Consider the following 16,644-nt stretch of genomic DNA (forward strand, 5'->3'; position numbering starts at 1 on the left):
GCACCAGTGATGTGTGTCGCTATGGATTGGAGGAAATCCTCTCTGGCTTCCGGCGGTTATCTGATTTGGTGAAGGCTGCCAGTCTTGCTAGCGGGATGAAAACAGAGCTCACCACCTGCAGCATCGTCGACAGGACTGACCGCGGACCTGTGGTACGGAGCCGAGTGGAGGGTCTGAATCAGAGGCTGAGACGGTTCTGCGACCGTGTGGGCTGCAGATTCCTTGACTTGCACCATAGGGTGGTGGGGTTTCGGGTTCTGCTGGACAGGTCAGGAGTCCACTACACACAGTACACACAGCAGGACAGCAGGCGGCTACACGGGTAGCAGGGGTTGTGTGGCGTGGACTGGGTGGTTTTTTAGGTTAGATGGCCTCGGGCAAGTACAGAAAGGGCAACAGCCTCAAAGGGTGCAGGGCAAAGTCAGGACATGTTGGGACCAAGCAGCAATCAGTATTGTAATTGTAAACTGTCGAAGCTGCGTTGGTAAAGTACCGGAACTTCAAGCACTGATAGAAGGCACCAAAGGTGAAATCATTATAGGTATGGAAAGCTGGCTGAAGCCAGAGATAAATTCTGCTGAAATTTTTACAAAGGCACAGACGATGTTTAGAAAGGATAGATTGCATGCAACCGGTTAGTAGTAGTTTATCCTGTAGTGAAATAGAAGTGGATAGTTCCTGTGAATTATTATGGGTGGAGGTTATACTCAACAACCGAGCTAGGTTAATAATTGGCTCTCCAATCTCTCGACTCAGCAGCATTAGTGGCAGAACAACTGAGAGAAAATCTGGAATACATTTCACATAAATTTCCTCAGCGTGTTATAGTCTTAGGTGGAGATTTCAATTTACCAGATATAGACTGGGACACTCAGATGTTTAGGACGGGTGGTAGGGACAGAACATCGACTGACATTATACTGAGTGCACTCTCCGAAAATTACCTCGAGCAATTAAACAGAGAACCGACTCATGGAGATAACATCTTGGACCCACTGATAACAAACAGACCCAAACTTTTCGACTCTGTAATTGCAGAACGGAATCAGTGATCATAAGGCGGTTCCAGCATCCCTGAATATGGAAGTAAATAGGAATATAAAAAAAGGGAGGAAGGTTTATCTGTTTAGCAAGAGTAATAGGAGGCAGATTTAAGGCTACCTAACAGATCAAAACGAAAATTTCTGTTCTGACACTGACAATGTTGAGTGTTTACAGAAAAAGTTCAAGGCAATCGCAAAACGGGAATTCAGGAGTGGTGCAAAACCACCCCCCCTCTGGAGAAAAAGTTCAACCTGCACTCTCAGCCGATCTTCTGGGTCTCTAAAGGGGTTATTCTGTCTGATGTCCTCCCTCTTGATGCAATGATCAACTCTTCAAGTGTATTGAAGAAATGACTTCAGTGTATTCGCATTGCCACAAAAATGCGAACGAACTTCTCCATGACAATGCAAGCCTCACACAAGTCTGCACACTTGAGAGGAGCTCACAGAACTTCAGTAGGCTGTGCTTCCTCATCCAGCTTACAGCCCAGATCTTGCACCTTCTGACTTCCATCTGTTTGGCCTAATGAAGGATGCACTCTAAAAGCAGTATGTGGATGATGGGGAGGTTATAGCTGCAGCAAGATGGGTTGACCAGTAAAGTGGTATCACGTGGGCATACAGGCCCTTCCAATAAGGTTGCATAAGGCCATTGCATTGAATGGAAATTATTTGGAAAATAGGATTTTGTAGCCAGAAGACTGAGAAATAATATGGTGTATTGGAGTCCTGAATAAAACAAACCTGCTTTGAGAAAAAAAATTGTGTTGCATTACTTATTGAATGACCCTCATAGACAATATGTAAAGCTATTAAGTGCACTTTTCCTTTATATATTCATAAATGGGAGCTTCTTGAATATTTTCTAATGCTAGTCGAGAAGTGAACAAAGTGTAAAATTCTTGCACCTGATTTTCAATCTTCAGCACTAGCAAAAGTTGGATAAATTCTGCAAGTGTACAAAAAATGTAGTTTAGTTTCCTTATCAAGACAGTGGCATATAAAAGAGCATTGAAGAAACATATAAGTAAAGGTGGATTTGTAGCTTTCAACAGAATTCGTGACATCACAACATTGGACGTAGTTCATATAATTGCAATGGGAGAAACATGAAATCGCTCCTTAAATCACACTGGACTCGCATTCGGGAGGACGATGGTTCAATCCCGCGTCTGGCCATCCTGATTTAGGTTTTCCATGATTTCCCTAAATCGCTCTAGGCAAATGCCGGGATGGTTCCTTTGAAAGGGCACGGCCGACTTCCTTCCCCGTCATTCCCTAATCCGACGAGACCGATGACCTCACTGTCTGGTCTTCTCCCTGAAATAACCCATCACTCCTTACATCATTCCATGTCAGTTAAAGATGGATTTAATGTTATAATGAGCCTCTGATAAAGCTCTATCTCTCTCTCTCTCTCTCTCTCTCTCTCTCTCTCTCTCTCTCTCCCCCTCTCTCTCTCACACACACACACACACACACACACACACACACACACACACACACACACACAGACCACCCAAAAAGCTCCGAGACTGATTTTATTCCTGGTGTACAGGCAATGTCAATGCAGTAATTACCTGTATGGCGGCATCTTGAACTAACAAATGTAAATAACAGAGATGATCATTTGACCAGTCAGTTGTGCGCAGGCAGAGTTCAGTAGTGGACATGTGGCTGCAGTGCGGCAACGTTGCTGTCTCACAAATCATAATGAAGCAACATCTCTAAATCAAGTCCATTTTGAAAAATGAAGAAAACCACTGGACAGCAACTGTCCTGCAGTTTTCTTCGTTTTTCAAAATGGACATGAACAGTTGCAGTTGCTCCATAAAAAGAGCTTGCTCTAAATCAAGTGTTCAAGACATTCCCCAGAATGTTTTGAAGATGAGAAAAGTGTGTGCAAAGTCCGCCATAAACACTTTGTCTCCCGATGAAAAATTATACGAAAAGATACTGCCATGGTTAGACTAAAATGCCAAATTTCAGGCAATTCTTTTCTGGAAAAAATCATCAAATCATCACCAGTGATGCGAGTTGGTGTTACCAATACAAAACTTCCACAAAATGACAAAGTGCAGAGATTCACATGAAGAGTCAGTGCTATGACAACATAACCGACATTCGAGGCAGTGTGATACACAAGTTGAACAACATCATAAAGAAGGAATTTTCTGACAGTTTCACATGCTTGTATGAAAATTCTGTGCATTGTACGCAATAAGGGAGGAGGCTATGTACCTGTAGAACATTGAAGCATTAAAACCACCATCTTAACTTTCTCCTTTTTTAAAAAACTCCTTTGTTTCACAGTTTTCCCTTTCATTCTGTTTTATTCCCATGTTTCAAACCTCATGCAAGCAACTTATTTACTTGCTTTTCTCTTTTCCACCCTCTCCTCCTCCTTTCTCCTTTACATGTCTGTTGTAGTACTAGTCTCCAAATTTTCAAAACCCCTTCTTGTTCTCACTATTCACTGTTGTTCCAAAGGGAGTGTTCCTATTCCTTATTCTTCCAGGATTTACATATGTATGTTACATCAGTGTGATTTACTTGAGTGTCACCCAGAGTATACTGTGCATTTCCCCAGTCCTTTTAGAATCTGATCAATTATCTTTAAATTGAAAAGTCTCAGCCTATCTTTAATGTGAAATTTTATTTTGTCAAAGGTTACGCACTCTTCAGCAGTCTTCCGACAGCCTGCCAATGTCTTTAGTATTGGTAAAAGATCAACATGTAATTGGCCATAGCAAACTGACACCTTTACCAGCAGAACCAAATGCATGCTTTGTGGAATCTGGTAAGAATGCTGCAAATTTGCATAGCTGCCATTTTGTTCTATACTTTCCCATGAAAATTTGTTTTATTTTCCATTTACTTGCATCAATCAACCCAAAATCATTCAGAAATATGTCATTAATAACAACCTGCATCAACACTGGATTTTAATTATATTAAGAAAAATAATATAAGACTTTATGTTCAGCATTGGCTATTGGCTGTATACGATTAGCTTTTAAACTCTAATGCAGCTGATTTAGACTTTTAGTCACTATGAAGGTCCTTAGATTCATGTCAGCTGCTGAGCACAGTATGTATCAAACATTTATGTTTTGCAGTTAAAAGATTCATTTCACATAATGTATCTGTCCAGCCTTCATGTTACGAACTTTTTTGTTAGTTAGTTGCAGTTTTTCTCAGCCCAGCATTCCAAAGTAGAATGTCATAAATAATACTTTAAACTAAAAATGTTACAGACATTAGATAATCACAAGTAATACATGCATACATATGGGCAACACCACCTCCTGCCCCTTCCTCCCCCCCCTCCCCCCCCCCCCACCTCCCACACACACACACACACACACACACACACACACACACACACAGAGAGAGAGAGAGAGAGAGAGAGAGAGAGAGAGAGAGAGCTTGGCATTACTGAAACTTAAGATACCACACTGTTTTTTAGCCACATTTGAATTTATTTTTATTTGTAAAGTATTTAAATCATGACTCTGGATATTTATAAAGTTTTCTAGTACTTAGGTGAAAATTTGCCACATAGATATTTTTCTATTTGAAAACTGAGAGTTAAATATACAACAACGTTATATCACAATTAGTACTCTAATAAATAACAATAAAAGTATATAAATATATGGAAACTTACTAAAAATCCTTTTTAAGGTGGACTATGACTTTCTATAGGAGTTGTTGCAAATGATACATTTACAATTAATGCTGCTAACTCTGAAACTATAGGTGGAGCTTCTGTAAAAATTTCTACTTTTGAATGAACCCCTAATTTTTAGGAGAGCTTCAGGCAATGACGTGTATGACAACATACACTATGTAATTGAAAGTATCTGGACACTCACAGAAACATATGTTTTTTATATTAGTTGCATTGTGCTGTCACCTACCACCAGGTAGTCCATATCAGTGACATCAGTAGTCACTAAACATCATGAGAGAGCAGAATGGGGCACTCCGTGGAACTCACGGACTTCAAATGTGGTCATGTGATTGGGTGTCACTTGTGTCATATGTCTGAACACGAGATTTCCACACTCTTAAACATCCATAGGTACATCCACAGGCCGACCTCATCTGTTGACTGACAGAGACCACCGACAGCTGAAGAGGGTCGTAATTTATAATAGGCAGACATGTATCCAGACGATCACACAAGAATTTCAGACTGCATCAGGATCCACTGCAAGTACTATGACAGTTAGGCAGGAGGTGAAAAAACTTGGATTTCATGATCGAGCGGCTGCTCATAAGCCACACATCATGCCGGTAAATGCCAAACGACGCATCGCTTGGTGTAAACGATGCCTCGCATGGTGTAAGGAGCATAAACATTCGATGATTGAACAGTGGAAAAAATGTTGTGTGGAGTGACGAATCACAGTACACAATGTGGTGATCCGATGGCAGGGTGTGGGTATGGTGAATGCCTCGTGAACATCATCTGCCAGCATGTGTGTAGTGCCAAAATACAATTTGGAGGCAGTGGTGTTATGGTGCGGTCGTGTGGACTGGCCTGCACAGAGTCCTGGCCTGAATCCTATAGAACACCTTTGTGATGTTTTGGGACTTTGTGCCAGGCCTCACCGACCGACATCAATACCTCTCCTCTGTGCAGCACTCCATGAAGAATGGGCTGCCATTCCCCAAGAAACCTTCCAGCACCTGATTGAACGTCTCCTCAGTGCAGCACTCTGTGAAGAATGGGCTGCCATTCTCCAAGAAACCTTCCAGCACCTGATTGAACGTATGCCTGTGAGAGTGGACGCTGTCATCAAAGCTAAGGGTGGGCCAACACCATATTGAATTCCAGCATCACCAATGGAGGGTGCCACAAACTTGTAAGTAATTTTCAGCCAGGTGCCCGGACACTATTGATCACATAGTGTATTTGCAGAGACAAAAGTTTTAACTTCTTACAGCATTCACAGTTTACCACTCTCTTAGATCCCTCCAAATTTCTGTCCCGTCAGCTTGTACTGTATAAGTGTATTACCTCTGATTCTTATCTTGCAAAATCATTTTAAAGTTATTCGAGACAAATATCGCTATTTATATGTTTATTGATTTACAAACAATATCCAATTAAGGTATCAGTATAACAAAGTTAATTGCTTTAGAAAAATTTTCCACTGTTTTTACAATACCGATTATAATACCTGTAATTTTAATAAATCACTAAACGAATTTACACACATAAAATAGATCCATTAAATTGAAATGTTAGTTATCTAGATAGTAATTTGATTTATAGAATTTCCTGGAAATTCCTGGAACGATACTCGAGGTATATACTATTCTTTCTTGGTTCCAGATGTGTCACTCGTGCTGTGAGAATTCAGTATTGACAATATTAAGAATGCACACTTCCACTGATATATACTTGTATTCTATGTCCGGCCATCATAGATGCCAGAATTCCGTATTACATATGCTGATCATAATGGCTGTAATGCAGATAATGTTAAGTTGGGACTGAAGAAGTTGAATACAATCTTCAGAGTTAATAGTTACAGTGAAAAACTGTGTCCACAAAGAACGAGATTGACAGGGATGAGGAGGCTGGACAATGATACACCATTGTTCTATCGCACACCCCATTTTTCTATTGCATATGTAGATTGTCAGCAGCCACTTGGGGAAAATTCTTCTCTGAGAGGGCATTAAACTGATCTATTGTAACAGCAACAAAATTGCAGAGCTGCTTGGCTCCACCAAAGATGTCATCAGTACACTGCAAGGAGTATATGAGGTCAGCTGTGTGAAAATGACATCGCTGAAATGTAACGACTTGTTTCCAAATTTTGATGTTTTATTTCCAGTCAGTATTAATTACCACAAAGTCACAAATCGCAGTCAGTTTTCATATGGAATCACAGATTAGTACAGAACAAATGTGTTGCAAAATTTTAAATTTTCTTCATTGCCACAGCAAGTCAAACACCTTCACAAACTGTTAATTGTCACAGTCACAGTATGAGTGCTGCATTTGGCTGCCAAAAACCTTTAGAAATATATATACCTTGTGTATTGTTCCAGGACCTTCCAGAAAGTTGTATAAATGTATGTGACTTTTGTTTTTAAGTTTTATCATAATTTTAATTTAATGGGTGTATTTTATATTTGTCAGTCCTTTTAGAGATTTACGGAAATAACATGTAATGATAGTATTGTAAAAATAGTTTAAATATTTCTAAAATTATTAACTTTATGTTATGCCAAGACCTTCATTTGATGTCAGTTGCGAGTCAATAAAAATATAAATAGTGACGTTCATCTTGAATAACTTTAAAATGAGTTTGCAAGATAAGATAGGTATATTTACGCTGCTTGATATGCTTTCACAGTCATTTTTTAGAAAACTAATTTTCATGGTCTAAATTGTCGCATATGTAACTATCGATAATAAATGGAAAAATATATATGTTGCAAAGTTTCACCCAAGTGCTAAAAAACTTTATAAACATCCAAAATCATGCTGTAGTATCCAGAGTTCTGTACAAAGAATGTCCAAGAAACAAAGAGAGAAACATTAAACCTAAGAGAAAAGTGAGATTTAACTGGGGCATAAAATTAAACAAAAATCATGATTTTGAAAACATTTTGCTAAATGATAACATGCAGATGAATATAAACTTATGGAAACTTCTTAAAAATTTGTTTCATGGTGGAGTACAGCTTATTGTAGGCCTATTGTAAATGGTGCTAACTCTGTAACTGTAGTTGGAGCTTCTAAATAAATTTCTGTTTGTGAATGAACACACAACACTTTTGAGGAAAGCATCATACAATGACAACATATTTACATAGCCAAAAGATTTTGCTTCTTACATCATTTACAAATTATGTCTCTCTTAGATCCAGCCAACTTTCTGTCCCACGAGGTTGTACCATAGACCAACCAAGGTGGCCAGTTGTTGGCACACTGGACTCGCATTTGGGATGATGATGGTTCAAACCCACGTCCGGCCATCCTGATTTAGGTTTTCTGTGATTACCCTACATCGCTTCAGGCAAATGTCAGGATGGTTACTTTCAAATGGTATGGCCAACTCCCTTCCCCATCCTTCCCTAATCTGATGGGACCAATGACCTTGCTGCTTGGTCCCTTCCCAATTCAACCAACCAACCTTGGACTGTTGTATATTATCACTTATTCGTATCTTGCGAAGTCATTTTAAAGTTATTCAAGACAAATGTCACTATTTATATTTTTATTGACTTGCAACTGACATCAAATGAAGGTCTAAGCATAACATAAAGTTAATAGCTTTAGAAATATTTTCACTATTTTTGCAATGCTGGGTTATTCTAAATGATGGACCCATTTTCAAAACTTCGTATTTATTCAAGTACAAATCCAAAATGAACAAGCTTCATACCAATGAAAAGAGGATGTTTCAAAGTTGTTTTCATAATGTTTGATATCAATTTAATAAATTTAATAATTTGTAATTAAATTGCTTCTCTTTGTCATTGGGGTTGAGAGCCTGGCACAAGTTATAATCGGTAGGGCTTGTACAGCAAACGCCGTCTCAGAACTTTCTGTAGTATTGATTGAGGTATTTCAAGTTCTTGACTAGCTCTATTGATAGACTTACTGGGACTGTGCAAAAAAAGCTTTCTTGAATCTGCCGGACATCATCATCTGACACACGCAGTTGGCCAGTGCGTTTTCCTTTGCACACACTCCCGGTCTGTTTAAACTGCTTAAACCAATGGCTAATGCTTTTGCAAGTTGGTGGTTGAATACTGAATTTGATATGAAATTCCCGCTGCACTGCAATTTACGACTCACTTTTTGCGAACTCAAGAACACAGATAACCCTGTGCTCCACAGTCGTTTCTCAAACCATCACTGCCCGGCCACTGCCGCCCACCAAAAACTTTGAAACTTCCTCTTTTCATTGGTATAAAGCTTGTTCATTTTAGATTTGTACTTGAATACAAATGAATTTTTGAAAATGGGTCCATCATTTAGAATAACCCTGTACTCTCATTACCTGCCATTTTCATAATCTCTAAAAAAATTAATATATGTAAAATACATTCATTAAATTTAAATGATGGTAAAACTTAAAAACAATAGTCACTTACATACTAATTTGATTTATACAACTTTCTAGAAGTTCCTGGAACAATATGCGAGGTATATGCTATCCTTCTTTGGCAACCAAATGCATAACTCATGCTGTGACTGTGATGGTGAACAGTTCATTTAGGTCTTTGACATGCTGTGGTTGTGAAGACAGTGTACAATTCTGCAACACATTTTTTCTATACTAATTTGTGATTCCATGTGAAAATTGACGGTGCTTGTGACTTTGTGGTAATTAATACTAATTGGGAATAAAACATTAAAATCTGGAAATAAGTCACTATGCTTCAGTCATGTCATTTCCACAATGCAGCACCTAATGAATTGTATTATGTATATAATTAATAATATGTGTAAAGATTCATTTCTGGAGCTTTCTTTATATACACTGCATATAAATTGGGTGACACTTGGAATCAATGCTATTTAAAATTAATATTTCCAATGCTGAAAATTAAGGGAGGATCTTTACGTGATGAGGCAGCCTCACAAGTGCAGTCCATCTGCATGCCAGCATTGCTTGCATTGGCAGCAAACAAGATGTAAAATTGCAACCATCAGCACATATCCTATTGGAGGACTGCTTGAGTTACCCTGTATCTTACTGAATGTAAGTGGCTGCATAGCTGGAAACCAAGCCTCCTTGAAGTCTATGTTCCTATGCTTTGATTTTATGTTCTGACGCAATTGATTTTTCTTCAAGTTGTCCCAGCCACATGTCAATGTTATTTTAGTCATGTGCCTGTTGCTAACTCATCTGCACTCACAGCTGACTCTTTGCAGTGTACTGATGACATCTTTGGTGGAGCAAAGCAGGGTCTGCAGTTTTGTTCTGTTGCAATAGATCAGTTTAATGCTCTCTCAGTGAAGAATTTTCCCCACATGATTGCTGACTATTTTCTGTGCAATAGAAGAATGGTGTATGGTTGTTCCACCTCCTCTTCCCCTTCCCTGTCAATCTCTTTCTTTGTGGACAGGTTTCTTCATTGTAACCATTATCTCTTAAGATGGTATACAGCTTCTTCACACCCAAACTGACATTGTCTGCCTTACAGATCCAGTGAGCTGTTATGGTCAGAGTGTGTGGTACTGAATTCTGGTTTCTATGATGGTGGTACTGAATTCTGGTTTCTATGATGGCCAGATGTAGCATACAGATATGCCAGTGGAAGTGGGCTTCCTGGCTACTGTGTCAAAGTTGGTGACAGGTACTTTTCCACAAAGAGATAATTCCACTGTATTCTGTACACTTTTGTTGGTACACTGTGATACTGGCAAGAGATGGTGGGTTCTGTTCCTCTATGAAGGTAGAAGATGGAAGTATTGTCAGCATTTTTGTTGCACAGTGTGGGACGAAGTGCAAATTTCTCATGTGTTCCATGAGGAAGTCCATTGCTAATAGTGAAAGGCAAGATCCCATTGCTACACCATCCATCTGTCCACAAAATTTCTCTTTCACCATGAAGAAATGGTTATTTTTTGAAGGCAACTCACTTTTGTAAAGTATTCATCATCTCTTGCTGGCCTCATCATCTCTTGCTGGCACAATTGCGAACAGCAACATCACATCAAAAAGTGTGGTGAAGTTGACTGAATCCTTTGTGAATGGAGGTCCATTGCTCACCAGATACTGCAAATTTTTATTTTTAGTAATTTTGCCAGGTTACATTGTCCCAGCACTATTTCATAACCTGATGAATACAACTTGCCATAGTAGCTGAAATGTTGGTTCATCATTTTACAGTGATGTCTACACTCAGAATAATTTCATGATAACTTTTAAAAATACTTTTTAATGTAGAATATGAATTTTTTAGGAACTGTTGTACATGGTACATTTATACACTGAAGCGCCAAAGCAACTGGTATAGGCATGCATATGCATTTGTATTTGAATACAGATATATGTAAACAATCAGAATGTGGCAGTGCAGCCAGCAACACCTATATAAGGCAACAAGTGTCTGGCACAGTTGTTCGAGTGGTTACTGCTGCTACAACAGCAGGTTATCAAGATTTAAGTGAGTTTGTAAGTGGTGTTAAAGTTAGCGCACGAACAATGGCACACAGTGTCTCTGAGGTACTGATGAAGTGGGGATTTTCCCGTGTGACCATTTCACGAGTGTACTGTGAATACCAGAAATCTGGTGAAACATCAAATCTCCGGCATCACTGTGGCTGGAAAAAGATCCTGCAACAATGGGACCAATGATGACTGAAGAGAAATGTTCAGTGTGACAGAACAGCAACCCATCTGCAAATTGCTGCAGAAGATTTCACTGCTGGGCCATCAACAAGCGTCAGCATGTGTACAGTTCAATAAAACATCATCTATATGGGCACATGGTACCAAAGGCCCACTCATGTATCCTTGATGACTGCACAAGACAAAGCATTCTGCCTCACCTGGGCCCATCAACACTGACTTTGGACTGTTGATGAATGGAAACATGTTGCCTGGTTGGATGAGTCTTGCTTCAAATTATATCAAGCAGATGAACATTTACAGGTATGGGGACAACCTCATAAATCCATGGACCCTGTGTGTCAGCAGGGGACTGTTCATGTTGGTGGAGGCCCTGTAACAGTGTGGGGCATGTGCAGTTGGAGTGATATGGGACCCTTGATACTTCTAGATACAACTCTGACAGGTGACACGTACATAAGCATCCTGTCTGATCACCTGCATCCACTCATGCTGGGCAATTCCAGCAGGAGAATGTGAACCCCACATGTCCAGAATTGCTACAGAGTGGCTCCAGGAACACTCTTCTGAATTTAAACATTTCCGCTGGCCACAAAACTCCTCAGACATGAACATTATTGAGCATATATGGGGTGCCTTGCAACATGCTGTTCATACTCTTACAAATTTATGGGCAGCCCTGCAGGATTTATGGTGTCGATTCTCTCCAGCACTACTTCAAGCATTAGTCCATGCCGCGTCATGTTGCGGCACTTCTGCATGCTCACGGGGCCCTACACAATATTAGGCAGGCGTACCAGTTTCTTTGGCTCTTCAGTGTAATTAGTACTGCCAACACACAAACTATTGGTGAGCTTTATACGAAGGTTGCCACATTTTTTCCTTCAACAATTCTTCATTGAACATAATGAGAATTATACACAGAAAAGAATGGTGTTTTATCTACACGCCCAATTTTTCCATGTAATCTCCATCCCATTCTATGGCCTTGCTCCAGCAAAAAACAAGGGCATATATGCCTGTTGATACCAGTCCTTGTCCTGGTGGTGGAACCAGTTCTTCATTGTGTGAATCACCTCCTCATCATCCTCAGATGTCTTCCACGAATGGCATCCCTTAATGCCCCAAACAAGTAGAAGTCCGAGGGAGCTAGGTCCTCCATGCCCAGTGTCTAACTGTCCTTTTGTCGACAGTAGATGCTCCATAGACTTTGCACAAGTGTTTTTAAATATTCCCCACAGTTTCTTTCTCTGCAGTGAGAAATTCAATGATGGCACATTGCTTGTAACATACATTACCTACAGACGCCATTTCGAAACTGTCCTGCAGCTACGCTATCTGTCAGAAGTGAAGGAAACTTGGCATGCTCACTCATGAGACTTCAGATAATAAATATGTAATGTTTTGCATTCTTAGCATTGTTTTCGGCTGAGAAAAAAAATGTGGTGCATCACTTTCTGGGCAACCCTTGTATAAATTTCTACTTCATAACAAACATAAAGTACAGAAAGTTGGAGGGATGTAACAGAGACATAAAGTGAGAATGTTGAAAGAAACTAATTCTTTTGTCCATGCAAATACATTTTCACATGTCTCATTGTATGAAGCTCTCTATAAAATTGCTTGTGTTTATTTAAAAGTAGAAATTAAAGCTCTGCCTATAGTTTCAGAATTAGCACCATTAACCGTAAATGTATCATTTACAGTAGTTCCTATAAAAAGTCATATTCCTCCATGAAAAGAATTTTTTTAAAAGTTTCCATAAGTATGTATTCATTTGCATATCATCATTAACAAAATGTCTTAAAAATCATAATTTTTTTATATCTTAAGTTAAATCTCACATCTGTTTTCTGAACTTCCGCTTTACATAACATTGGATAATACAACATTTGACCTAAAAATATGTTTTTTTTTCTGTTTATATCCCTTAATGGTTAATATTTTGTTACCTGTGCACATGCACTGATGAGCTAAAACATTACGACCAACCTGCTCAGTACCATGTTGGCCCACCTTTGGAATAGAATACAGTAGCAGCTCAGCATGCCATGGATTCATCTGTCCTTGGTAGGTTTCCAGAGGTGTGTGGCACCAGACATCTATGCACAGGTCACTCTATCAAATTATGAACTGGTAGTTTGTGCGCATGCATCTGGCACTTGACAGTGTCTCAGATGTGTTCCATGAGATTCAGATGAAATGAATTAGGCTGCCAAGACAGCAGTGTGAGTTCATTATCGTGTTCCTCAAATGACTATAGTGAGAGTCTGGCCTTATGACATGGATAGTTGCTCTGCTGAAAGTTGCCATCACCAGTGAGGAAGGCTTCAAGCATGAAAGAATGCAGGTGGTCTGCACATATCACACAGCTGTTATGGATGCCTTCAATTACAACTGCAGGTCTCATGCAAGGCCAAGTGAATGCCTCCCATAGCATGATACTGCCCCTGAAGGCCAGCATCTATGGGGCGGTGCATATTTCAAGCAGCCATTAACCAGGATGACCGCACATTGGAATACTTCCATCAACCAGGTGTAACAAGAAATGTGATTCGTATAATTCGGTGACACATTGCCATTGGTCCATGAGCCTATCTTGATGGTCCTGTGCTCATTGTAGTCATAATTGTTGATGTTATTGAGTCAATATGGAAACACATAGGGATCTTTAGCTCGAGACCGCCATATTCAACAATGTAACATAAACAGTATGCTCTGACCTAATTACACCTGCACCACCACTATACCTTGTCATCAGATCTGACACAGATTGCTCCCTAACCTGACTTACAGAGGGGATAATCCTCCAACTTCCAAGTTCTCTGATAAGCCATGGGTGTCCAACACAGCTTCACTATTTTTGACATGCTCATTCACAGGCACCAGCCCCTAACAATCTATCTTTCTTCAAAGTTGTTTATGACAGTGGATTACTCCATTAGTGGCCCTTATCATCATTAGACTGATTCCCCATTCATCACTTCTCCACATATATGCTTTAATTACCTCCACATATATACAAGGCGTCCACAAAGTCCCTTTATAACTTCAAAATTTTATTACAACGACAGTTGTTGAAATATTTTAACAACATTTGTTTTATTGTAATCAGTGTTTATAAAAGTTTTTTTGACAGTGTTTGATAGACCTCTATATTGGCACCTTTAGTTGCATGAAGCGCATCAAGACAGTACTCAATTTCTTGCCATGTTTGCTGTAGCATAGCGTCATCAATGGTGGCAATGGCATTACGAATCCTTTGCTTCAAGTCAGCAATGTCCTGTATCTGTGTTTGATACACAATATCTTTTATGTACCCCCATAAAAAAAGTTCAAGGGAGCAAAATCTGGCAAATGCAGTGGCCAAGGAATTGGCCCATCCCTCCCAATCCAACCACCTGGAAATGTTTCATTGAGGAACTGACAAACATGCAGTGTCCAATGTGGTGGTGCACCGTCTTGCTGGAAAATGATAGTTGGTTGTAAGTCAATCAATTGTGGTGCTACATATTTGATCAGAAGGTCGAAGTAAACATCTGCAGTAACTGTTGACTCATTGAAGAAAAATGGACCAATTATTCGGTTGCACATTATTCCACACCTTACATTCACTTTTGGACTATCCCGGTGAAGCTCCCAAGTCACATGGGGGTGTTCAGATCCCCAGATTCTCACATTGTTTCTGTTTAATGTCCCAGAAACATGAAAAGTTGCCTCATCACAGAAACAAACTCGCTTGAGTAATGCTTCATCCTACGAAAGGCGTTCCAGCATGTTGAGTGCAAACTTGGTCCGTTTTGGCTTGTCATTTGGCTCAAGTGTCTGTAACAGTTGCACTTTGTAAGCATACAACCATAAGTTCTTGTGAAGGACATTATGCACAGTTGATCATGGTAGTTGCAACTGTCTGGCAGGAGTGCAGATGGACTTCATAAGTGAACGAGTGAAGATGTTTAAAATGCGATCGATGTTTTCCTCGGATGTTCTTGGTCGCCCGCTCCTCCCTTTATCCAACACTGTCCCTGTCTCCATAAATTTTTTGTGTCATGTGCATGGATTGGAGGGCGCAATGGTGGATCTCTTCCAAACTTCGTTCCGAAGTTTTGTTGAGTCTGAACATCCAATTTTGTCTCAATAAACTAGGACACACGTTGTGACTTCTCTTGAGGAGTTGCCATTTTATAGAGGTTTCAGTTCCTTCCATCAACAGAGTATCTGAAACCCAAAATTTTAATATTAGCTATGGTGGGAGGAGGAGGAGGAGGAGGAGAAGAAGAAGAAGAAGAAGAAGAAGCCGAAGCAGAAGAAGAAATTGGGCCACCAAGGAAGACATTATTGGCTATGACAGGAAACCAGTAGTTCCTCGTCAGAAGGCAACATTTAATTACTGCAACCAATCGTAACATTTAAGCAATATAGTGTTGTGTGAACTGGAAGAAAGCAAGTAAAGAATTTTCTAAACACCTGTTATATCTTTTGAAATAAATATTGCAAAAATCTGTCTGTTATTCCAAATTCAATCAGAGTCCCAGTAGGAGTACTAATTGAAAGAGTACCTACATATACATCGATACTCCGCAAGCCACCATATGGTGCAATGGCAGAGGGTACCCTGTATCACTACAAGTCATTTCCTTTCCTGTTTCACTCTGTCTATATGCCTCTGTATGAGCCCTAATTTCTTTTATCGTATCTTCGTGGTCCTAACGCGCAATGTATGCTACAGGCACTAGAATCATTTGGCAGTCAGCTTCAAATGCTGGTTCTCTAAATTTTCTCAGAAGTTGAAAAGACTGTTGCCTTCCCTCCAGGGATTCACATTTGAGTTCCCAAAGGATCTCTGTAACACTTGCATGCTGTTCAAAACTACTGGTAACAAATCTAGCAGCCCGTCTCTGAATTGCTTCAATGTCCTCCTTCGATCCAACCTGGTATGGATCTCACATTGTTTCTGTTTAATGTCCCAGAAACATAAAAAGTTGCCTCAGCACTGAAACAAACTCGCTTGAGGAATGCTTCATCCTCCAAAAGGCGTTCCAGCATGTTGAGTGCAAACTCGGTCCGTTTTGGCTTGTCATTTGGCTCAAGTGTCTGTAACAGTTGCACTTTGTAAGCATACAACCATAAGTTCTTGTGAAGGACATTATGCACAGTTGATCGTGGTAGTTGCAACTGTCTGGCAGCAGTGCAGATGGACTTCATAAGTGAACGAGTGAAGATGTTTAAAATGCATGGGATGAGAGGTCCAATTAACCATGTCT

General features: G+C 39.8%; 1 protein-coding gene across 8 annotated transcripts in view; it reads left to right on the forward strand.

The window, feature by feature from the left end:
- LOC124607975 (N-alpha-acetyltransferase 80-like) overlaps positions 1-16,644 on the forward strand; it is a 144,790-nt gene that overhangs the window by 99,485 nt on the left and 28,661 nt on the right. For all 8 annotated transcript variants that reach the window (XM_047139955.1, XM_047139950.1, XM_047139948.1 and 5 more), the window contains one exon: positions 3,713-3,843. In XM_047139955.1, coding sequence (XP_046995911.1) covers positions 3,750-3,843 — 94 coding nt within the window. In that variant the 5' untranslated portion in view covers positions 3,713-3,749. The remainder of the gene's footprint in view (positions 1-3,712; positions 3,844-16,644) is intronic.

This window comes from Schistocerca americana, chromosome 1 (genome assembly GCF_021461395.2).
Source record: "Schistocerca americana isolate TAMUIC-IGC-003095 chromosome 1, iqSchAmer2.1, whole genome shotgun sequence".
Classification (NCBI taxonomy): Eukaryota; Metazoa; Arthropoda; class Insecta; order Orthoptera; family Acrididae; genus Schistocerca; species Schistocerca americana.